The sequence below is a fragment of the Pezoporus wallicus genome, unplaced genomic scaffold (genome assembly GCF_028554395.1).
Source record: "Pezoporus wallicus isolate ANWC-B61680 ecotype Strahan unplaced genomic scaffold, APGP_CSIRO_Pwel_v1 contig_8042, whole genome shotgun sequence".
NCBI classification, from domain to species: Eukaryota; Metazoa; Chordata; class Aves; order Psittaciformes; family Psittacidae; genus Pezoporus; species Pezoporus wallicus.
The window spans coordinates 3,073,339-3,098,131 of NW_026639380.1; the positions used below are offsets into that span (position 1 = coordinate 3,073,339).

Consider the following 24,793-nt stretch of genomic DNA (forward strand, 5'->3'; position numbering starts at 1 on the left):
AATCAGAAACCTTCATTGTTATGTGAAAATATTTTCAGGTGTCAGAATATTTTTTATAAGTTGGTTTAAGAATGACTGGTGATTTATACTTCATTTGGTACAGCATTGACATATGTTTTGCAGAATACCACAATGAAAATATGGTTAACTTCAGAACACTCAAGAGTCCACTGGAAAATACTTTTATTAGTATCATAATATAAATTTTTTCAAGACTATTAAATGCATGCAAATGTGTGTTTCACTAGACAGACATTTGGAATTCAAGTAGTTCTAAGGGAAGAAATCTGTGCAGATTTTCCTTTGTAAATTCCACAATTTATTTAGAAAAAAAAAGAAAGAAGGAAGTGGTGCTATAACCCTATCCACATGAAGGGATCGAGTCATCCCTTTCATTGGCACAAGTTCGGGGGTTTGGTTTTTGTTGGTTATTTTTTTAAAGAACTGCTCGCAGTTACTACAGAAGTTACTCGTTTTATGTCTCAAACAAAGATTTAACTGGAAACTTAGCTATGCTCAGCCGCCTAAAAAGTATATTAAGCAACACTGACCATGCTACTGCAATGGAGAAACAGTCTTCCAGTTTACCAGAAATATTTAAAATCATTTGAACGTGGAACTGAATATGGACAAAAGCATAAGGAGTTGATTAAAAGTAAATATCATCATCAGTTCCCTTTTGAACAGCTGGAACAATTCATGCCCTCTGTTCTTTAAATTACATTTCCATGGCATTAAAATTATTAGCAGTATTGATACACACTGAGCAACACTTCTGATAGTTTAATACATTACACCTAACATCTTAAGGTAAATTAGTGCTGCAATTTCTATGTTTGTTTATTTTGCCTTGGCTCTTCCTGGACCTTATTTCTTGTCTATTTCCATTGAAAATACGGTAATTAGTTATGCAGTTTAACTGTCACAAACAATAGTAGTATTATCTCTTGCTTAATCTAAAATAGCCCAGTTGTAGGCTTCATTTTCTTTCCCCAGATGTATTTGCAAAAGTGTATTGCTTGCTTCAAGCAAGAGTGTGTATTTTTAAAATTATTTGGGGGGGGGGGTGTTAACTGTATTCCCCTTCTACCACAGTTAGTAATTAAAACTTCTACTAAAACCATTTCTAGTTACCTAAGGAAGTGGGGCTTTAGTAGTCACTCTTTTTCCGCTGACTGCTCCTTCCAACAGCAGGCTTTAGAGAGCTGGAGATTTCAGAGATACAAGGTCTTCTAAGTCTGGGGAGAATGAAGGGCTGAGCTGAACAAGTTCAAAAGAAAAAGCCCATTATCCACTGGCAGAAACACTGTGCTAGAAGTTCAACAGTTCCCAGCTCCTTACATCCTTCATGGCTCGTCTGACACTCAGTGTTTGCAAGATATTTGCCATTCAGGTTATTTTCCCCACAGAATACTGCTGGCTCTCAATCAAGCAGAAATGAGCTAGCACATGTGCACATTGAGGTTAATCCCATTTTGGGATACAGGACACATCCCTGAGAAACCAGACATCTCGCTCTCCATTTAATCCTACTAGCCTTGCTTTACTTTTGAATCAAAAATTTCTGGCTCCCAACGTTGCCAGAAATTCAGAAGTGCCTTTTTCCCTTTAGCTTTGGATGAACATGCAATGTACTATTATAAATTAGAGGGAGGGAGAGATAGAACAGGAACATCTTCCCTGTGCTTGATTCACAAGATGAACAGGTGGAGGGCCATCCCATACAAGCACACAGGCATTTTAACAGAATGAGCACATTCTCATGGTATTGCAAGTATAAACAAACAAACATCATAATGGATTAAACAGATGTTTCAGTAATAAAACTCCAATCATGCCAGCTAATACATTCATAAAAGTCAAGATCTGAAGTTGGAAGCTGCTCTAGAATATACCAGTACCTATCAATCTGTGATCTGCAGAGAGGCAGTTGAAATTTAAAATGATATTGAATTATCATAATAAGACAATTATCCTTTCTTACTTCCATTTAACTCTAAGTAGTAAGAAAAACTCTATGAACAGTGGAGCTCTGACACTTATTTCCACTTTCTCCTCAAAGCGCTTATCAGCTGTTTTTGCAAGTTTGGTTCAGAGAGAAAGAAAACATTTTATTTTCATATCCTCCACAACTTCTTGTATCTGACAAGATGATAAAATTCCAGTTCATACAGGGTATACAGAATTTATAATGAGACTGAAGCAGCTTCTGTCCAAGCATTATTGGCTGAAATGGAGAAATTAGCAGGATAATGAAATGTAAACATCTAAATACAGCAACAGTTTACTGGACAGCAGTATGGGATGTGAATTTATAGTTGCACCTTTACCTTATATTAGCAGCTCATGCATAAATGCTTCCACTGCAGCACATCTCATAGCTTACTTTGTGTCAAATGCCTTGCACTCCTTGTACATGCCACATGGTAGAAGTTACTATGGAAAGTTAATATATACAAAGCTAATATATAGATTACCCTGCCGTAAGCTGCTTGCAAGTCCAGAACTTCACCCTATTGACTTATTTTCAGCCTTAGTGTTGAAGACTCAAATGACAGGCAAATAAGCAATTTTAGCTCTCATCATATAAATGCTGAACCGAAGAAGCTGCAGTTCCACACCAGCCAAAGCCAGTCTCACTGCTTTCAAGATCTCAACCCTCTTGCCCTGCACCAGTCACAAAGTCCCTACTACTCCCTTTGTCTTGGCTGCAGGGCTCACACGCCTCTGCAGCTGAGCTATTTCAGCATGTTCAACTAGTGACAAACTCTTGCACACTTCTCCACTCCCACAAACAAATGGTTCTCAGAAGGAACACACAGCAATCCAGAACCAAAGCAGGAGTGGGGCTGTGTAACCAGTGGTGACAGAAAAGGGAAGAACAGAGCAAGACCAGAACCACCAACAGCCAGTTCTGCTTAGGCTGCTATGAGAACATAGGGTCAACTACACTAAATTCATCTAATTTGAACAGAACTTCTTTGATTTAGACAGGTCTCTAGTAACCATACAAATATTAGTATAATATTATTCAAATATAAAGAAGGCTTTAATATTGGCACATTTCAGATTAAAATTATATACTTTTAAAAAAAGTTTCAGCGTGTATTTTTATTCTTTTTTCCACTTGCCTCAACTGCTTTTTATAACACATCACAATCCAATGATCAAATCTTTAGTCTCTTACTTCATGGCACACTAATGGAGTCTTTCTTCTAAATCTACCTTAGATCAGCGACCCCCAAAGTGTGAATAAATATCTGGAAAGAAAGGAAGAATTCCTATGGAAGTAACTATACAAATAAAACAATACATAGCCATCTCTGAATATATTTTTTTAAGGCCTCGGCATTGCTCCCTAAGAAAATGCCACAGATAAAAACTTTAAGACATAATGCTTTTCTTGGTTTTGGAATGAAACTGAACCAAGACTTGCAAAATCTGGGAAATCAAGAACCTTAACCTGCTAAATCTAGTCTTCTCCCTTAGCGCTTTTAAAGTAATTTTATGAATCCCACTTAAAATAACTGTATGTTTAGGGTTTTTTTTAGGATTTTGGTTTGGGTTGATTTGTTTTTTTTACTAAATCACAGCTTTCCATTTGCCTCAACTGGGCAAAGAATGACTCAGGACTTCCTGGTTCATGGTCATGTTTCACCTTTTTCGTTTTTTTACTGCCACCTTACAAAGGAGTTTACTATGTGCCCAGGCAACATGAAAATAAAAATTAATTCACCTTGTCAGTCACTTAAGTAAATACCCTGCAATATTTGCTGGACCAACTGTAAATGGTTATTGTGTAGGGTGCGTAAACCAGGTAAACAGAATTAGAGACCATGAAAGCAATGTCAGAAGCCCTAGCAGAAAAAAAAAAAATGTCTTCTTGCTTCTTGACAAACTAGAGCTCAAGGCACGATGAATAAAAACTTAAAAACATTTCTACCATGTGTCGGTACTTGAAATGTGATTCAGACATCAGGAACCAAAGTTGTTGGATAATTTAGTTCTTAGTTCTGCTACAAACACTGATCTCCTCAAAGCAGGCAAACCAGGCAGTATTTTGAAATGAACCACTTGCAAGGATAATCGTGCAAGACATCAATACAAACCAGATTCCAGAGTATCAGCTTGCCCCAAAGGGGGAAGTTGACTGTTGCTATTTGCAGTTTCAGCAATGCAATGCCTGAACACGTTTAAATTTGACAGTTGAAGACGCCAATACAGTATGCTAAAGAAAATGCAGTAAGGTGACACCCCCCCTCCCAAAAAAAAACACAAAACCAAAAACCCCACAAACAAAGCAAAACAAAAAAAAGGGGGTATGTTAAAAAAATACACATGCAACGTGCAAGACAATTAGAAGTTGCAAATACTGAATATTTGAATTTTTTTTTTTTTTTATTCCAGGAAAAAAGAAAAAGATACTATTGAATAATGCCAAGCAATACGTCCTAGATTAAGCTGAAGAATACTGTGCAATATGATTATATTGGGCCTCGCATTGTCGTATAAAAACAGATCCTGCCTCACATAGAAATCATCAGCAGTACCTTAAGATCCACTGACTTCACCAAGACCTGGGGCAGACAAACAATTTACCCATGCTCAAGGAAATAAAAAATAAAATTCTGAATTAGAAAAAAGCCAACGAAACAAACAGGGCACAAAGATTCAGCACAGAAACTCCATGCACAGAATACGGCAAACTACGACTACTGGAAACAATACATTTTCTGCGATGGCCACTTTGTTTCTGGCCACCTTGTTTCAGATACTGTTATCGCCAAACTTAAAGAAAGAAAAACTTTGTGACATCACTGACTCCAAATGATTAATTCAAGCTATACCCAAGCTTAAGTTCAGCCTGAACTATTTTTTTGTGTGAATGTATTTTCCCATTGCTCATTCCTTTTTTTTGTGCAGCTGTTGTTTTTCTGTTTCTTGTTTGTTTGTTTTTAGTTGGTTGGTTGGGTTTGGGTTTTTTTTTGCTGATTTTTGGGTTGGTTGTTTCTTTTTTGCAATACACCTACTGACTATACCCAGCTACTCCTTTTCACTAATTCCAGCTCTCTGCCAGCAACATTATCCTTCTTACTGTTCTACAGCTAGGAAGAAAACTGAAGAGAACAAAGCTATGTTGCACTATCTACAGAAAAAAAAAGAAAAAAAAAAGAAATTAAAAAATGACCATGCTCATGAGAAGCCCCTCTGCAGCTTCCCACAAAACATGTGGACACAATTCTATAAATTAGGAATCTGTTTCGGTGGATGAAAACCAGCCACATGCTTCCATTCAAGTGGCATTTCAGACCTTATGAATTTGCACCTCTTTTGATGTGCAACTAAGGTCTACCTGTAGGACTGGTATTGGGCATGCAATTGCACATCTCAAAAGAGCACACAGCAAGGAAATGTTACATATATGATTCCTTGCAATATATCAGGACTGCAACTGGTCTAAAAAGAGATCATAAGATGTATTCAGAAACTGATGTATTAAGATCTGATTAATTAAAAATACGGGACAGAATTCGTGATCCAAATGACAATAGTTAAAACTAAAAACATTTATTTTAACAAATAGGCATGAATTACAACAGATTTACAACTAATTAACTTCACTGAGGTTGCTGAAGATTCAAGTTAGTATAGACATCACCAAAATAAAGGCATTACCTAATTACTCCAATATGGCCTAATAAAATAATTAGCACGACGTTTAAAGAGCTATTTGAGTGTGATGACTGAGCAGCATTTAGAAGAAAACCAGCTTTTGAACAAGACCTTTACCTAAACATTTCCATAATTCATCTATCAACCAATTGTGATCATTCTTGCAAACTCTCTGCTAATCCAAAAGCTAAGGAAAAAGAAGTTCTGGGTTCTCAGTGGTTCCTCAATGGTTTACTGAATAATTTCTGCTTAAAATTTGAAACAGATTTTCAATGATCAGTTTCACAGTCAACGTAGAACTAAAATCCAAGTTGTGTTTCTGACTCATAAATCATAAGAACAGTTCTTACAGGAATGGTTTGACCCTCATGTTACATGACTATCCCCTTTGGAAACCAAGTACAATCAAAAAACTCCATGATCACTTAAAGAAAGAGGTGAGGGATGGCAGATGTGTAATATTCATTAACTTCACAGAGCTGGGGGAGCTTTTTTGTAATAACAAAAATCTGTAGAAAATAAAGATTTGAATTATTAGATTAAGCTGGTATACAGATGACCATGTATAAGAAATGCAGGTCTGCAAAATATAAGATGCCATATTTATTGAATTGCCTTTTCAAGATACAGCTGAAGAACTGCAAATAAAGTGGAAGAAATAGTCCTTAATAGAAACTACACCTGCCTCAAAAGTTCCAGGCAGAAAATAAATGACAGATTAGCAATGCCTTAGCATAAAATACCATATATGATTACACATTTTTTAAGTCTCCTTCTGTACCAGGTTACATCTATTCTTGGAGAAAAGATGATGGGTTTGAGTCAGAGCAAAGGTAGATCTATGTGGCCATTCTTACATTCTTAGGAAAATTCCAGATGAGGAAAAAAAAAAGTTAACTAAAAATGCAATTTTACCCAAGAAGTGTCTTCTAATCAGGAAACTGTGTTATAAAAAAGTAGAATAATTCCTGCCATGATGATATAGTTCCATGGGACCAAATAACCAGTTAAGTCATGGGGGGCAGGGGTGAAAAAGTGAGATTAATGAAGCAATAGAAGTATGTTTTCTTTTTTCTCATGAACATACATCACAACATTCCAACTTCCTGCATTTTAGTTCCTAATCTTGAAATGCAGTCTACCTTGAGAAGAAAAAAAAAGTGTTAATTGAAAATGCTTTGGTTTTGAAGACAGAACTGTATTTAGATGGCCAAATATCTGCAATTCAGTAGGAAGATAAAAAAAAATAAGCATGTAATCTTGAGGGAAAAGTCACAAGCACATCTGATTTAATGAATTCAGTGCATTACTACTTTCAGACCATAATGGTTAGCTAATGGATTGATAAAAAGTTCTTCATGCAAGACCACAGTTGAAGACTGTAACAAAATACCCTGTGCACCAGGGAGTGGCACCACTTCTGTGATTATCACTCTGAAAGGCTCAATATTTGCAGTTCTTCCTGAAAAGAAAATGAGCAGAACCAGAACCTCGTTTGGAATGAGGTACAAAATGAGATATAAAATGAGATGAGATCTGAAAAACCCATCACAGAGTCTTTAGAAAATTCAGCTATTTGTCAGGGAAAATACCCTTTTAGTTTCATGGAAGAGATCAGAATATAAAACACATTTGTTCACAAGAATGGAAACCTGTAAACAGAGGACCCTATTAAAAAATCACCAATCTTTACAATAAGCACAGCAGAACAAATCAAAGAAGCTTGACTTTAAGAGGGCTGCAGTTGTTGGACCTGAATCAATTCACTAGGCCCACCAATGCGTGATGTTGGAACTCTCCAAAGCACCTAACTAAGGAAAAGTTGGGTTTGGGTTTTTTTTTTTTTCAGTAAGAATTTAAGAGAAGAAAATGAGAAGGAGAAACAAAGTTGACAAATATGTCAGGCTCACATGGGAAAAAAAACTATCATGTTTTATTGAGCATTCTATGCAGGGGATGAAAAGAGAGAAGACGCTGTATATCTCTGTTTTTAAAAATAAAAATGTTTTCTCTGAATTTCTATCAAATAGCACTTTTCTACAATTCACAAAAATCACACACTTCAAAACTAGCAAGCAAGAAAAAAAAATGAAAATACTTGAAAAGTCACAGTCTTAAATTCTGTGAAAGATACCAATATTAGCCTGGCACTAACCCCTGTTTTTCCTTGTACAAAGGCCACACCACTTAGTAGAACCACTTCTCCTCCCTCTTTTCGTATCTACTTTACAAAGAAACATTTTTTTCACACAGTTATATGTTCTACATGTTCAGATTGTGACTGTGGGCATTCTACATATCAAGGGCAATAAGTAAAGACTAACAGTAAGAACAAACCTAGCACCTAAATTACTTTGTTTTCTTGGATTTATAAATAACCAACCTCCCTGAAAACAGTAGTCTATAGTGGCGCAGGGGACAGCCAGACAGGACAGCTAAGAACACCAAATGTATCTTTGTCACTGGAAAAGGCAGTAATCCCTTCTTCCAGGCTTGATGCTGCTGTCCCTATTCAGTGTACTTGTTCCCTGGCTCTCATCTGATCACACAAGATAATTCAATTTGATAACCACAGGGAGAAGAGGGGGCGGGAAGAATCAGGCAAAACAAAAAGAAAGAAAATAGCTTTCTGCTGGATTGAGTGAATTAACTTCTCATGTGCTTAGAAAAGTACCAGAGTCACTGCGACAGAGCAGTACATTCATGCTGTATGAAAACCAGAAGGGAGTGAGTAACTGAATACTCCATGCAGAAGCATTAAGATGTGAGAACTGCCAGTCAGTTCCTTTAACATCCACCTACTCCCAGACTTATTCCTTATCCACCATCTAAAAGCCTGCATGATTCACCTCAACTTCAGCAATGCAGTATTGAGAACTTTCCCAAATACAGGTCTGCCTCTCTGAAATCTAATTATGTCAGCATTCTACTAAAACATCTTTGTGGGTTTCACTTGAAACTTCTAGGACAAGCTGCTTTTGACACACATGATAAAAGATACATATATTAATTTAAAATGCATGGATTTTTTTGAAAGGAAATGAAATTTTAAAGGACATTCTAACCAAATGCACCTGTAAAATAAAAACAGCTTCCCAGCTTTTTGCTTTTTGGCAGTAGGCGAAGAAACTAAACTACAACAGTAAATCAAATATTTGCAATTTATTTCAGTATTTTCATGCATTTATAACTGTGGAACAGACAGAAACACAAAGCTGTTGCTTAAACAAGCAGTTTGAACCCACCCCCTCCCCCCCCAATTTGTGTGTGTTATGTTACAGTTTAAGTCACATGATTACATACTATTTTTCTCCAGGACATCTGCTTCATTCAGTGCACTAAACTGACTCAGATCCAGGGAAACTGTTAGCATTGTGCACTGAGGGGAGTCGCTCTCTGTAGGACCAGCCCATTGAAAATGCATAGATGCACAATGATTGGTATCATCATAGGCATTCGATAAGAGCATTATAAACCTAATAGTGAACAGAAGACCCCCGCAGGCTCACTTAGCATGGTGAAGATGTGTACCTTAGAAAAGATATGCACACCTAACCGTAGCTCCCAGCTAGCAAATTTGAAGCTACATGCCCCAGTAACAAAGACCTTCCTTTTCTCAGATTTCAAAGAGTCTCCTGGTCACAACCATATCAATTTTTACTACATTATGTAGCAAGTTCTTCAAAGAGGGGGAAATGCATGCCATTGTGTCCTTTTACAAACTCAGAAGTGCTATAAGCACTTCTCAAGGCGAAACAGATTTTGTGGCAACACGGCACCCCAGAGAGAATTGAGTCAGACAATGGGACTCATTTCCGGAATAACCTTATAGATATTTGGGCCAAAGAGCATGGCATTGAGTGGGTATATCACATCCCCTACCATGCACCAGCCTCTGGGAAAATCGAACGGTACAATGGGCTGTTAAAAACTACACTGAGAGCGATGGGTGGGGGAACTTTCAAGCATTGGGATACACACTTACCAAAGGCCACCTGGTTGGTCAACACCAGAGGATCTGCCAACAGGGCTGGCCCAGCCCAGTCAGAGCTGTTACATATTGTAGAGGGGGACAAAGTTCCCATGGTGCATATGAAGAATTTGGTGGGGAAGACAGTCTGGGTTATTCCTGCTTCAGGTAAAGGCAAACCCACTCGTGGGATTGCTTTTGCTCAGGGACCTGTATATACTTGGTGGGTAATGCAGGAAAATGGGGAAGTCCAATGTATACCTCAAGGGGATTTGATTTTAGGGGAAAACAGCCAATGAACTTAATTGTATGCTCCTGCTTGCTGTGTAATACTTTTATAGCCCATCAACTAGATGTCTTCAGGTCACCAGCGACTGGCCCTGACTTCCCGCCAACCATCATCCCAACAGAGAATGAACTTTGATAGAACCGGATGAGTTCTGCAGTAAAGGAACGATCAGCATCAGCAGGCAACAATCCAATACTGGACACAGCCTTTCCTGCCCTGAAAGACTGTTACAAGAGATGGAACCTGACATCATGGACTGAATGGACTCGGCAGCATTATAGGGATTGGTCCATGCACTAAGAAAATGATCTCTTTCTCTTGGTCTGTGTGTATATGGATGTATATATGTGGGAGAGCGATGGTATATTGAAAATGTGGGATCTGAGCATGACGTGAATGGTATGGAATAAGGGGTGGATGCTGTCCTGGGTTTAGCAGTAGCAGTCAATTTTTCTCCTTCTTGGTAGCTGGTGCAGCGCTGTGTTTTGCCTTCCAGCCTGGGAACAGTGCTGATAATACCGATGTTTTCAGTTGTTGCTAAATGATGTTTACCCTGACCAAGGACTTTGTGAGGCTCATGCTCTGCCAGGGAGGAGGGGAAGCCGGGAGGAAGCAGAGACAGGACACGTGACCTAAGCTAGCCAAAGAGGTATTCCATACCACAGCACGTCATGCCTGGGGAGGTAACTGGGAGTTACCTGGAAGGACACGGGCTTCTGGGTTGGACTCGTTTCTCGGCGGGTGGTATTGTATTCTCTTCCTTTGTTATTTTCTCTTATCATTGTTGGTGGTAGCGGTGGTGATTTGTGTTGTACATTGGTTACTGGACTGTTCTTATCTCAACCCATGGGAGTTGCGCTCTTTCGATCCTCCTCCCCATACCTCCGGGAGCAGGGAAGGGGAGAGCCCCGGGGAGGGGTCTCGATTGCTTCCAGCCTGGCACCACTCACTGGGAGTGAGTGAACAAGCTGTCTGGCTTGGGTTTAAACCACGACAAGCAGATACAAGAATTTCTACAAGTAAATTCTGCTGTCTGCACGGATTCAATGTCTCATTCCCCTGTCCAAACTTTTCTAAAGGAAAACCAGAATTTCACAGATTTTCTTGGCTGTCTAGCTCAAGTAACACAATACATTTTTACCTCAGTTCCATTCTACCCACAAAGCTAAGAAATGCAGCACTATTGTGGAAACTGTCTTTATAGGAAACATTAGAGAGATATTACAGCATCAGTATACATTAAGTACATTTTTTCCTGCAAGAACTGGAAATTGTACTTCAAAATCAATTTCTGCAGCTACTTATGCCTCAGATTTCATTCCAGTCATTCAAGCAAGCTTCCCAGCTCCCACCTACAAATGAACATAAGACTCTTCCTGTTCACTTTCATCAGCTTTTTATTTTCTGGATTATAGATTATCACCAGACCTGTTGAAAAAATCTGCCTGACAAGTGTGTTACAGCTGATGAAGCACAACAGAGCAAGAACCCACTTTTCTTTGCAAGTCAGAATAGATATGGGAAGCAGTCACTGCCAAAAAAAAAACAATCAGTACCATGATAAACTAAGTTAAGTAACAACTTTCATGCCAGAATATTTCTTTTTAAAACAATTAAACATTTTAATCTGATTCATTACACATTAAATTTGTGGGGGGGTGGTGCCAGACTCTTTTCAGTGGTGCCCTGCAACACAACAAGCAGCAATGGCCATAAACTAAAACACAGGAAGTTTCACTTCAACATGAGGAAGAACTTCTTAACGTTGAGGGTGGCAGAGCACTGGAACAGGCTGCCCAGGGAGGTTGTGGAGTCTCCCTTTCTGGAGACATTCAAAACCCGCCTGACACGTTCTTGAATAGCCTTCTCTAGGTGGCCCTGCCTTGGGATGGACTGGATGATCTCCAGAGGTCCCTTCCAACTCTAATGATTCTGTGGGAACTTTCAGATTCTTGAGATTTTGACTAAATTCTGTGTATCTTCACACATGATTCTGTCTATTCAGGCAGGCTTCCCAACCTCCTTCAGACAAAATGAAAAAAAAGCAAACAAAATCAACAAAATATTTACATGAAAGTGAAAAAGAGTGTGGGGTGATTCTTTGTAGTAGTTATATGTTTAATTTTTTTCCCCATTACATAAAGTTGAGGAGCTTTAACTCCATACTAACACAGTTCAGTTCCAGTAAGACAGACCTCTCATCATCTGCTCATAAAGTAATTCCGAGAGGAAATAACAGGGTATTTAATCATGTCAGCTCAGTTTACAAAAACTGTCCCATCCCACGTCATTTTACATGGGCAAATCCAGAGCCAAGAACACTGTCATGATACCTTGAATAGCATTCCAAAGGAGAAAAGGTATCATAGTATCATGGAATGGTTTGGGTTGGAAAGGACCTCAAAGATCATCTAGTTCCAACCCCTCTGCCATGAGCAGGGCAATCACTGCGTGCTAGAACAGGCTTTTTTTCTTTCAGAGTAGTTAAATATTTTATGAGTACCTTTGCTTTCACAGGGAGGAAAATAATTTCTTCAAAGTGTAGATCAGTGGACACTACCTGTCATCTCTTGTCATAAGAGCACAATTCGTATGCATCTAACTCATCAGCCTAGCATCTGCATCTCTTTCTTTCCATGGAGCCATAAACAGATGGACTAATTGTCAGCTCACCTCAATAAACGCTTAAGCACCGCCTCGAGGCTGGCCCCTGCTCCCCCGGGCCGGTACCCTCGCCTCACACACCCAACGAGCACCCCTGCCTGCTGCCACGCAACGGGCTTGGTCCGCGGGGACGCATCGGGGACACAGCGCGAGGAGGAGGAGGAGCAGCGCCCCCCGCCCGCCCCGCACGGCTGCAGCGAGCGCCGCGCAGGGACTGAGGGCGGAGGAGGGCCCCGCCGCCGCAGCCTTCTTCCTCTGCTGCATCGCGCGTTCGGCTCGAGGAACAGCCATCGGGTTTTTGTTAGCTCGGTAACCCGTTCGCTCCCGCGCCACAAAGACAAAAGTGGCCCTGGTGCCGCTTCTCGCCGCCAGGAACAAAAAGCGTTATTTCGCGTTGTCCCCGGGAAGAACCCCAAGAAAGGGGAAATCGCGCCTTCGGGGGAGTATGTTTGAATGCAGAAATATATTGCATCCTCGATGCAATATTCCGCCTCGATGGGGAAAAATACGCAGTAAGAGAAAGGGGAAGACCAACAGATTCTCTCCATCAGCCTTCTCAGAAGACATGATTTTAAGGAGACGGGGGAAGACACCGCCTCTCGAATGACCGGCATCACTGACATCTGGAGACACGCCACCTCCAGCCGCGGGGCAGGCTGTCAAATAGGGGCAACCGAAAAATATCCAATAACAATAAAAAATTAAACCTCTAGAGACGCCCGCTCGCATCGCGGAAATCCGCCCGCGGGACTGGAAGGCAGGCTGCGAATCCCCGGTGCCCGCAGCCGCCCGGCCGGGTGGGTGGGTGGGTGGGTGTGCCAGTGGCGGCAGTAAAGCAAGGGGCGGCAAGAGGCAAGGAGACACGGGCAGCGGGATCCGGCAGCGCCGCCCGCATCCAGCCTGCGGTGATACCCTGGGGCAGCAGCAGCCCCCCGACACTGGCCCCCGCCGCGCTCACGAGCGAAAGGAAGTCGGGGGCGCGGAGCAGCCTCCGGACCCAGCGGGGACGGGGGAGGAGGAGCGGGCTGCGCCCACACCGCGCTACCGCCCCCTCAGCCGGCCGCAAACCCCGCCGCACGGCGCCAGCTCCCGGGGAGCGAGGGCCGCCTCACACAATAGGCAATGGAAGGCTGAACGGCGCGACCCCGGTCCCTCTCCGCGTCACGGCACCCGCCCGATCCGCGGCCAGGGCGGCAGCATCCTCACTCACCCCTTCGAGGAGGTTCGCCGCGCCGGTGAGGGGCCGTCCCCAGCGATGCCGCCGCCGGTGCTCACAGAGCCGGCATCCCCAGCGGGGCGGGGGCGGGGCGCTCCGGTCGGTGTCCCTCTGGCAACGGCCCCAACGTTATTCCCTCCACATAGCGGCTAACGGGCAGAGCGGGGAACGATACTGCGCAGGCGCGCAACGCCCTGCTGCGGGGAAGCCGCGCCGCGCCTGCGTCGGCTGCCGATGCGGGCTCCGCCTCCCGAGGCGCGCTGGGACTTGTAGTTTAGTGCGGTCTTGTGCGCGCGGGGCGTGGCAGGCCTCGGGTGTTGCTTAGGGGCGGCGGGTAGCAACGGCCGCGCTGGGGAGCTGGTGGCGGCTGGGGGTCTCTTGGCAGCGCGGGAAGGAGGAATCCCTGTTCCCCACCAGCGCCTCAGGGCAGCGGCGGCTGCTTCCCCGGGAGCCGGCGGCGTCTTCCTCATGCGGGCGCCCCGCGAGGAGCCCGCCCTGGAAGAGTCCGTGGAGCGGTACCAGAGGCGCCTCCAAGGTGAGCGGACTCCTCCGCGGGGTGAGAGTGGGCTGCTTCTCCCGCCCGCCGCTCTCGTGGTTCTGTGGGAAGGCTCCGCTGCACCCGGCTGCCTCCTACCGCGGAGCGTTGCGGGGCCAGGCGGTGAGGAGCCGGGGGCCGGGCTGGGCCGTCCCGCCGCTCTCCGGGGTGGACGTGCTGAGGAAGGGCGGCCCGCCTGCACTCCGCGCGGTTGGCGGCAAGAGGGAAGTTGAAACCACGGACTCAGCGCGGTTGGAAAAGTCCTTAAAGGCCATCAAGTCCAACCATTATCCCAGGACTGCCAAGTCCATCACTAAGTTGTTTTTGGTCCTGCCTGAATCCGATCACTAGTGCAGTTAAAGTCATTGCATGTAGGTGTACTGTCAGAACTTGGCTCTGACAGGGCCGCTGCTTCTTTTGCTAGGTTCTTGGCTCGTGCAAGGGTGTTAGCTGTCACTGAGATTCCAGATGTGGTAAAGAAGAGAATACAAGTTGCTTCTAAGGGAATTGATTATTTCCCATGTCATAACCTGTTTTCATACCCGCTGCCTTATCCAAGAAGCGTAGTATATAGCCTGGGAGAGAGCGCCTTAATCTCTCAGCTATGACACCTGGGCTTTACCAGCCTTCAGACTGTCTCTGACTAGCCAGACTAAGTGTCCAGATTCTGAAGAAAGGCAGTAGATAATCTGTGGGTACCTCACCCCATTTGGTGCAGAAAGTTGTGGTTTTGACACAGTGCCCACACATCACATGTTGTGACACGAGTGAATTAAATGTGTAGTTACAATATAGATGTGTCACTGCAGAAAGATAAAGTAATTGAAATAATTTTAAGTAGCTACTTGGTATTTGATTCTTAGCGGTATTTCATATTTCCCCTTCAAAATAGGATCAGTCGTTTGCACTGAGGATGGATTTTATTTGCTCCAGAACGTAGAGCTCTGAAGAGTCACTTCTATGGAAGTGACTTTTCAAAGAACTACCTGAAATGAGGATGGAGCAAGGAGGTGGCTGGTACTTCCAAATAATGAGTGATAAGACAAGAGGAAATAGCCTCAAGCTGTGCCAGGGGAGGTTTAGAGTTGATACTAGGAAAAATTTCTTCACCAAAGGGTAGTCAGGCATTGGAGCAGGCTGCCCAGGACAGTCGTGGAATCACTGTCCATGGAAGTGGTCAAAGACTGTGTCCATGAGGCTCTTAGTGGCATGGTATAGTGGCGAACGTGGCAATCCTGGTGTAAAGGTTGGACTTGGTGATCTTAAAATTCTATTCTAACCTAGTTGATTCTGTTTCCTTCTCCTGTAGGTTTAGTGAGCTAGTAGATGCTGCTCAGCACTTGCAGGTAGAAGAGTTAAAATTACAAATATCAGAGCATCTCCTAATATGCGTAGAGTTCCTCTTTTAGTATGTAAAAGGAATTAATAAATCCCTATGAACTGCCATATATAGACATGGATAATCTTAGTACTGTGTCAGGTTACCTTTTTCTGTGGGTGAGTATGGAAAACCACTGGATAGTTTTCCTGTATTTGATTTGGACTTTTCATGGAGGCAAAGTATTGCCTATTGACTCCTATTGAAAAAGGAAGAGTGATAAACTAGGATTTTAAAACTGCAGTTGAACACATGATTTTTCTGCTTAGTAAATCTTCTAATGGCACTGTGCCTTTGCTTCGAGGCAGTATTGTCATTCACAGAGACATAATTTTATTTAGAAAGGCTACACTTCAAGGGGTTTTGTTTATTTCTGCTACACTAGTATAGGTGTAAGTGCAAGCTCAGCCAATATGGAAAATATGGTTAATTTCACAAGACAGTTCTTTTTAGAGTGTTTGTGATTGTCTTTTACCTAGAATTACTTTTTCATGCTTGTTTGCTTGCTTTTATGCAGATCTGGGAAGAGGTTACGCTGTTACTGGAAAATTTTAATAAATTCATGTTCCCCTGTTATAGCTCAGTGGTTGACCTGCCTTTCATTTAAGGGAATGAAGGCCAGTCAGTACTACCTAGTCCAAATGGTGGCATGCAGGCAGTGGAGAAGTCAGGTTTCTTCTGTTCATCCTCATCCAGGGACATATGGAGGTGTGAATTCTGGAGCTTGCAGGTAGCGAAGTGTGCTGTGCCAAACATCCATCCTGCTGTGGAAATCCACCCACCACTGGATACAGTGGTGATGTTGGGCTGCTTGAACTTCATGCGGAACTAGATGTTCTCAGCTTCCTTGGGTGCTAAGAGCAGATGAACCTGAAGACTTTTGGTTTCCAAGCCTACTATGTATTCCCATAATTTTGGATGCCTAATACTTCTTCATGTAAATGTTCTTGTGCGTGTATAGTTTGGTAAGCTTGATAAGGACTTCATAGCTTGTTTCTTGATTCAGAACAGGCTTGTCATGAAAATGTTTTTGTAGCATTTTGCAACTGAGTTCCAATCTTTCTGACTTTTCTCTTGGGCTCTTTTTGTAATTTGAATGTTCCAATGGGACATTTCTCTTTCAGCTAGGAAACCTGTTGGGGTGCTTGAGGACATTCATATACATGATCATAGTTGTGACAAGCTTTTAGGCTTTTGATATGTGAAGTTTTGAAGCATGCCTTTATGCCACGTTATCTGGACATTGTAAGTGACATCTTTAATTCTCTGCTATCTTCAAAGGGCCTTTTTCAAGAAGTTTGCATCCTGAGCTGCTCAACTGTGTATAAGAGTACTATTAGAATTCACAGTATTTAGTCATAGAATCATAGAATAGTTAGGGTTGGAAAGGACCTTAAGATCATCAAGTTCCAACCCCCCTACCATGGGCAGGGACACCTCACACTAAACCATATCACCCAAGGCCTTGTCCAGCATGGTCTTGAACACTGCCAGGGATGGAGCATTCACAACCTCCCTGGGCAACTTATTCCAGTGCCTCACCACCCTAACAGGAAAGAATTTCCTCCTTATATCCAATCTAAACTTCCCCTGCTTAAGTTTTAACCCGTTACCCCTTGTCCTATCACTACAGTCCCTAATGATGAGTCCCTCCCCAGCATCCCTATAGGCCCCCTTCAGATACTGGAATGATTGGTTACACATATTCTATTCCCACAACTTATTTTCATTTTACTTATTTCTGTCCAGAAACATTATGGTTTTAAAATCATTTTAGAACACAACGTTCTGGTGGCTGTTTCACTTTCCATTCTGGGAAACATGGACTTTTTCCATGCAGTGCCAAGGTAGATTTGATTTCATACATCCAGGGGTGCCTCTTGGTCGAGTAAGTATCAGTAGGATATTATCACAAACATAACCCCAATGCAGGGCGTTAAGTTCCAGTGTTTCTCAATGAGCTGTTTTATTTCCCAGTGATATGCAATTTTTGACCTGTACAGCATTTCTCACATCATTACCATTACCATTAGGAGTTTTCTGTAGGACAGACATGATTGTTACTCTCAAAGTTGTCAAACCTAATTCTTTACCTGTTTTTATTATACAGTTATACAGCTTGAGATTTTTTCCTCCAAATTTGGGTCATTCCTGTTATCTGGATTCTGTAATTTCAGGTGGTATGCCTTGAGCATTATTTGATGGTTTTGAAATACAATGTTCTTAAACTGCCTGTAATGCTTACCAGTATCTGGACCCAGTCTGATACATGGCAACAGGTTATTACCAGCCATGCTGGAGATCAGAAGAATCATTTTACAGCCTTATTCAGTTTGATGGAAGGGTGTGTAAGTTTATAGAATCATAGAATAGTTAGGGTTGGAAAGGACCTTAAGATCATCTAGTTCCAATCCCCTGCCATGGGCAGGGACACCTCACACTAAACCATATCACCCAAGGCCTTGTCCAACCTGGTCTTGCCCAGGGAGGTTGTGAATGCTCCATCCCTGGCAGTGTTCAAGACCAGGTTCTCAAAGAGTAATTGATTATTTCAATGCAGTGACCTTTGTTGTAAAGGGAAGTAAGTCCCTCAGAAGACTGGTACACAGGGAGGCCAGGTGTTCAGTGAAGTGAGCGTGGTGGCCAGAGGACAGAAAGCAGGACTGGAGAATCTTAAGACATAACTGGTCTTAGAGCCCAACAGGGAAGTTCTGAAATAACAAAGGTCCTGTAACAGGGCTTTTCCTGAATAGCATGGACTTTCTATGATGAAAGTCTTTAATATTGTATGTGTAATACAGATTTAAGAGGGTAGTACTTGTACAGTTGGGGTTATTGGGTTACGGTGTAAACTTCCACAGAGTTGACACCATTTCAAAGTCTTTGGGAAATCATGACATTTCTATTAAAAAGTTATTCTCAAGGGAATAGGAGTGTTTTGTAAAGGAGCATAAGTACTGTGCTGGTGTATTCACATTAATAACTAAAAAACTGGTAGGCATAGTGTAAATGTACAAGTGCCACGCGCAGAGTGTGATGGCTTCCTGTTGCTTTCCCTTTTTCTTCCAACAGCAGTAAATATTTGGAGAAGACCATTTAGAGCCTGGTTCTTTGTTTCTAGCATTCACCTGGTTCCTTGAACAGAGAACTATTAACTTACTTTTTATGTTGAATTTTCTGCCTGTTTAGTAAACAAACAGCACTGGCTTACTTTAGGGCCATAGTCAGTATAAAAGGAGGAACAGTGGAGGGGAAGACCATCCTTTTTAGGTACAGTGCCTGATAAAAGCATCTTGTAAATCTACCCTAAGATGTGGAAATTATGTGCTGTATTCTGTTGCATTACCAAGTGCAGTGTCTTACATAATTCACAGAATGAAGATTCAAGCTCTGAGAGCAACAGGTGAAAATAAGACTTGTACAAATAAAGCTGCATTTTCTGGCTGCTTTATGTGACTCCAAAAATAAAGCAGGAAAGATGTGAAGTCACAGCTGTCCTAGAAAAATGAGTATATGGCCCAATTACACATCAGCTGTGACACTGAAGCAACCAAGAATTAAATTGTAAAGGGTAATTTATAATTGTAAATGTCTGACTTAGACTTTTTATTTGTCAATTATTTCAAAGTATTCTCCTGAACAGAGCATGTAATATTTATTTATGGGTGGAGAATTTGTCAGAAGGAACTGGGAAATGCTTAGAGTTTCTCACATGTGAGGGACTCCAGACTTTAGGCATATGCTTTGTGCTCTTCAGAAGGGGCTGGTTTAGGAAGTAATGACAATGAATGCTGCAACTCTAGAGAACAGTTTGCTCTTAAAGACAATAGTTTGGTCAAAACACTGTAGAAAACCGCTTATTTCTCATATAATGCAAAGCAACTATGAAGACTGAGAAACCAAATTAAATGGATTCATAATTTTGAAACATCTGAGTGTTAAACACGTTAGGACTCTCTGAGGTCTGGCTAATGAACAGCCATGTGTTGTTATGGTTCAGTGTTCACTAGGATTTTATCCTAGTAGCACAGGTAGTAATTGATAGTATACTTTCAGTTTCAAAACTGTCATATAATGTTAGTAGCATGGCAGCATACCAGTGTTTGGCGGCCAGTGAAGAAACATAGCTGCATATTAGAATGGTAAGTAAATTCCATGACTACAAAAAACAATAAAAACTTGACAAGCAAATTCTCAGTTTCAGTATTTTTAAGCAATTATTTGGGTCAAATGCTACTCCAGAAGAGGTGCATGATGTACTATTTCAAAGTGTCAATAGAAACATTCAAAGTTGATATTCTTTTGGACCGTAAAGTTTTCTTTAAAACATAGAATAGTTAGGGTTGGAAAGGACCTTAAGATCATCTAGTTCCAACCCACCTGACATGGGCAGGGACACCTCACACTAAACCATGTCACCCAAGATCCTGTCCAGCCTGACCTTGAATACTGTCAGGGATGGAGCATTCACATCTTCTTTTGGCAACCTGTTCCAATGCCTCACCACCCTCACAGTAACGATATCCTTCCATATCTACCCTAAACTTCCCCTGTTTAAGTTTGAAGCCCTTACCCCTTGTCCTATCACTATAGGCCCTGATGAAGAGTCCCTCCCCAGCATCCTTAGAGGCCCCCTTCAGATACTGGAAGGCTGTTACGAGGCCTCTTCTCCAGGCTGAACAGCCCCAACTTTCTCAGCCTGTCTTCCTACGGGAGGTGCCCAGTCCCTTGATCATCCTCGTGGCCCTCCTCTGGACTTGTTCCAACAGTTCCATGTCCTTTTTATGTTGAGGACACCAGAACTGCACACAATACTCCAAGTGAAGTCTCATGAGAGCAGAGGAGAGGGGCAGGATCACCTCCTTTGACCTGCTGGTTGCACTCCTTTTGATGCCCCTCAGGATACAGTTGGCTTTCTGGGCTGCGAGCACTCACTGAAGCCGGCTCATGTTGAATTTCTCATCAACCAACACCCCCAAGTCCTTCTTCGCAGAGCTGCTCTGAATCTCTTCTTTGCCCAACCTGCACGTGTGCCTGGGATTGCCTTGATCCAGGTGCAGGACCTTGCACTTGGTTTGGTTAACTTCATGAGGCTGGCATTGGCCCACCTCTCAAGCATGTCCTATCTGGAGCTACTCATCTCAGCAAATGACCATTAGTGGCCAAAGATGACCTGTTCAAATCTGCCGCTGTCCCCTGTGAGTCAGCTGCTTGTGTCAGCTGAGCTGCCAGCTCCTGGGCAAATCTTCGTGAGGACTTGAGACTCCCTTGGTGTCGCTCAGTGCTCGGAACTGAGGCTCATCTTTCCCTTTTCACTAACTGGTCAAATTGTCTTTTTTGTCAGTTACTGTTTCACATAAATTTTACAGTGTTATTTTTTTAAGACCTAAAGAATCAGTGTAATCCCTTCTTCCCTAATCTACTAGGAGTGTTTTCTGATTGGGAACCAAGGGGTATCAGGAAGTGAGCTGTTTGTTGAATTTATAGCCAGTAACTTCAAGTCATCTTTCTGAAAACATGATTAGAACTGGACATTTACCTTTAAATGACAGATTTATGACAGCTTTTTTTACAGTTGCAGTTTGTTTTCTTCAATTTGTGTTGCTTAACACTTCTACCAGGTGGAGTAATTTTCTATGTCTTTCGGGCAATTCTGTTGTTTTGGATGGCTGATTCCATTGCTGAGCTCTTTATTAACTCCCAGGTATTTTCTGTGGCAGTTCTAAGTTCATGAATGAGGTAGCTTTGGTGCTTTCATTTAAAGAAGTGCTCTTTATAGACAGTCTCGGTCAGTGTCAGAAAAAAACATCTTTTGTTTAGGTAATACAGACATGGTTCAATGCCTTCTCTGTTTTTATTGTTTTCATTTCAGTGGCAAATTGTTTTTACAATTATTTTTTTTTTAGTTCTTCTCCCCACCCTCAAAGCTGGTTACTAATTTGAACATACAGCCACCTCTTCCCTCTTTTATGTTGTATTTTACTTCAGAGTGTAGCCTATTTTTGTGTGTGTGTGTGTGTGTGTATGTTTTGTTACTATTCTACTCCTTCTTGACAAGTTCAGTGGGTCTGTGATGTGTTTCCAATGTAAAAAAATAAAACAAAATTGTTATTCAGCACTGGTACTGATTTTCCCATATACGAAAACCTTCTACCAATTATATTTATACAAAGATACTTCTCTTGAAAAAAGATACCTATACTATATCTTCAGGGAGTGATACTTAGATTTTGTAGTTACAGTGGGTACAGAAAATAACCAGAGTAATCAATGCTTCTTTCAGGACAAAGGAATCATAGAATGGTTTTTGTTGGAAGTTAACTTAAAGATCATCTGGTTTCAACCTCCCTGCAATGGGCAGGGACACCTTCCACTAGACCAGGTTGCTCAAAGCCCCATGCAAGCTGGCCTTGAACACTGCCAGGAATGGGGCAGACACAACTTCTCAGGGCAAAGATGTTTGGGTGGATTGGTCCCAATACTGACCCCGAGGAGCACCCTGATCTCCACTTAGACATCGAGCTGTTGCCTGTAACCCTTTGAGGGTGACCATCCAGCCAATGCTGTATCCACTGAGTGGTCCATCTGTCAAATCCGTGTCTCCGACTGAGAGACAGGGATGTCCTGCAGGACAGTGTCAACTGCCTTGCACAAGTCCAGGTAAATGTGAGGTCAGTCACTCAGTACTCAAAGGAGTATCTTTATTCAGCATGTAGAATATATGGCATGTGCTTTTTGAACATTATTTAATGTTTCTGTCAGGGCTATATTGGTTTTGTCTAAAGCATTTTCCTTAACTGAACTTCATCTAGTCCAAAGTTGCATTTATGTTTAGATTAATTTAAGGGCAGGAATATCTTCATACCTAGAACAGTGTGGTCTTGATCCTGGGTTCAGACTGCTGGTTGCCTCTGTCTCTGAAATAATAAGAAGTAATGCATTTCTTTGTGTTAGGTGTTTGGTCAGCTATGTCATTATGAAGGCATTAGGTAAGTGATCTGCTTGTCCCTTGTGGCAAGTACTGCCTGTGATTTATATGTGGTAGTTGACAACTTTACAGCATTTTTGTGGAGCCATTGCTATTTATTTTTTTTCCAAATTTTTATTTATGTATGGGGTTTGATCCATCTGGTTTTGTTGTTAGCTTGCTATTTTTAAAAATCATCTCAGATCCTTTAAACTGAAAACCAAAGAGCTTTATAGTAAACATGTTTATTATTTTTTTAAGTTTTAATCCAGATAAGTCCAATTTAATTTATATCCTCATCTGTTTCTATAGGAAGTAACACATCAGTAATGTTTTATCAACTACAGAAATATTTGTTTGGATTTTATTCATAGAGTCATGTTAGGATGTAGAAAAGAAAAATTCTGATTGAATTTTATATATGCAAATCATAGTAGTGCATGCGAGCTGTTTGCTGTAGTATGTTTTTACTGAGGCTCAATAAAAAGTACTATTACAGGAACAGCCTAACTGAAAAAGTTAGGTAGGATGTATGAGCACTTAAAAATTAATGACTTCTAAATTCATTACAAAATTATCATGTCTTTAAGCAAAGGTTTTTTGGTGTCCCATACTTTGCATCCATGGAGGTTCTTTCTACTTCTTTCATATTTAAAAAGAATATTTTAACATTGGCAGAAACAAATTTAATCTTTTAACTTGGCAATGAGTTTTCTTTTATCCCACTCCCTTTTTTAGGAGAAAAAAAAACAAAAACAAACAACTATAATGTGCTTATTCCCTTTTACATGCCCAGTTCAACTTTTAGTGGAGTAAATGTTAGCTTTTTGGTGTCTAATGAATGTAAAGAAAGACCACTGGAAACTCCTAACTCCCAGTTACCCAGTGGTAACTGGGTAACTTATGGCAGTGTCTTCTATAATTTGGAAATCAGCAAGCTTTCCAAAATGTGGAAACGTTATTCCAGAGGCAGGACAGTGTAGTCAAAAAAGTAAACATCTGTATGCACTGATAATGATTTTAATGTGTTTCACCACTACTGCCCAGTAAATTTATGGAAGAAAAGGACAGAACATAAGGAGATCTGTGTTGTCTTTTAGGATAAAGTAGTAGCCTAGAGTTCAGAAGCTGTAATACTACAGAAAGAGAGGAAGTCTGGGGAAAACTGACTTTTGGTTCTGGTTTGTTTTGATTTGTTTTTCGCTGGCTGTGGAGCAAATATTGATAGTCTGGGGTTGTTCTCTGACAGAGGTCTGCAGTGAATGGGGAAATGAAGGCATTTTATTGCTATCAGATGACACATCCTGTAATAATTGGCATTGAACACTTCTTGGCAACCATTGGTTGTAACATAGTTTGCTAAATATTTAAGCCATTGCATCAGTTAAATACTTCTACCATTCCTCTATTAGCTCTCCCGCCCTTGTAGCATCATGGAGTGCTCAAGAATGGATGAATAGCTGAAGTATGCCAATACAGAAATATTTGACCTAACCCCCTCATTTTTTTATTTTTTTTTTAGTCATTGCCTTGTGAATTGTATTTAGTTTGTTATAATAAATTGTAACTACTTCACATGTATGTTTTATGTCTTCATTTGCATTGACCTCATTAAAGGATGGGGTATCCAAAAATCAAGAGGTGGTATGAGTTGTGAGATGACTGATTCTTGAAAAAGTGCTGAGAGAATATTAGTAGGTCAAAGTGGGCAATGTTTTTATTAAAAACTAGCACTGCTGAGTGGTGAGTGGTGGCTGGCATACTGGTCTGAGGACCATGTTCTTAAATATAATGCTTTTTGGGGGTAATATTTATATCTTATAAGCCATTTGTAAATTACAACCAAGCAGAAAAAAAAGATGGAAAAGGACTGTGAAAACCATTTTTGGGGAGGAATCAATTTCCCAACTTCAGTCAAGCTGATATGAACTTGAAAAAGGTAGATAAAGTGAAGGCAAAAATACATATCTAGCTTGTCAGGAATAATACTCTGTTTTCGATAATAGAGTAGGTTGTGAGGCAGAGGTTTAAAGCTTTATTCAAATAAAGAGAGATCCCCAACAGACATTCAGTTTGCTTTAAGTATATACCTGTTTTATAC

At 41.4% G+C, this 24,793-nt stretch overlaps 2 protein-coding genes across 2 annotated transcripts in view; one reads left to right on the forward strand and one right to left on the reverse strand.

Moving 5' to 3' along the window:
- CEP170 (centrosomal protein 170) overlaps positions 1-13,992 on the reverse strand; it is a 100,544-nt gene extending 86,552 nt beyond the window's left edge. The window contains exon 1 of the mRNA XM_057414442.1: positions 13,807-13,992. The gene's annotated coding sequence lies outside the window, so the exon portion shown is untranslated. The remainder of the gene's footprint in view (positions 1-13,806) is intronic.
- A 206-nt stretch (positions 13,993-14,198) lies between these two features.
- Positions 14,199-24,793, forward strand: part of SDCCAG8 (SHH signaling and ciliogenesis regulator SDCCAG8) — a 115,288-nt gene continuing 104,693 nt past the window's right edge. The window contains exon 1 of the mRNA XM_057414515.1: positions 14,199-14,347. Coding sequence (XP_057270498.1) covers positions 14,281-14,347 — 67 coding nt within the window. The 5' untranslated portion in view covers positions 14,199-14,280. The remainder of the gene's footprint in view (positions 14,348-24,793) is intronic.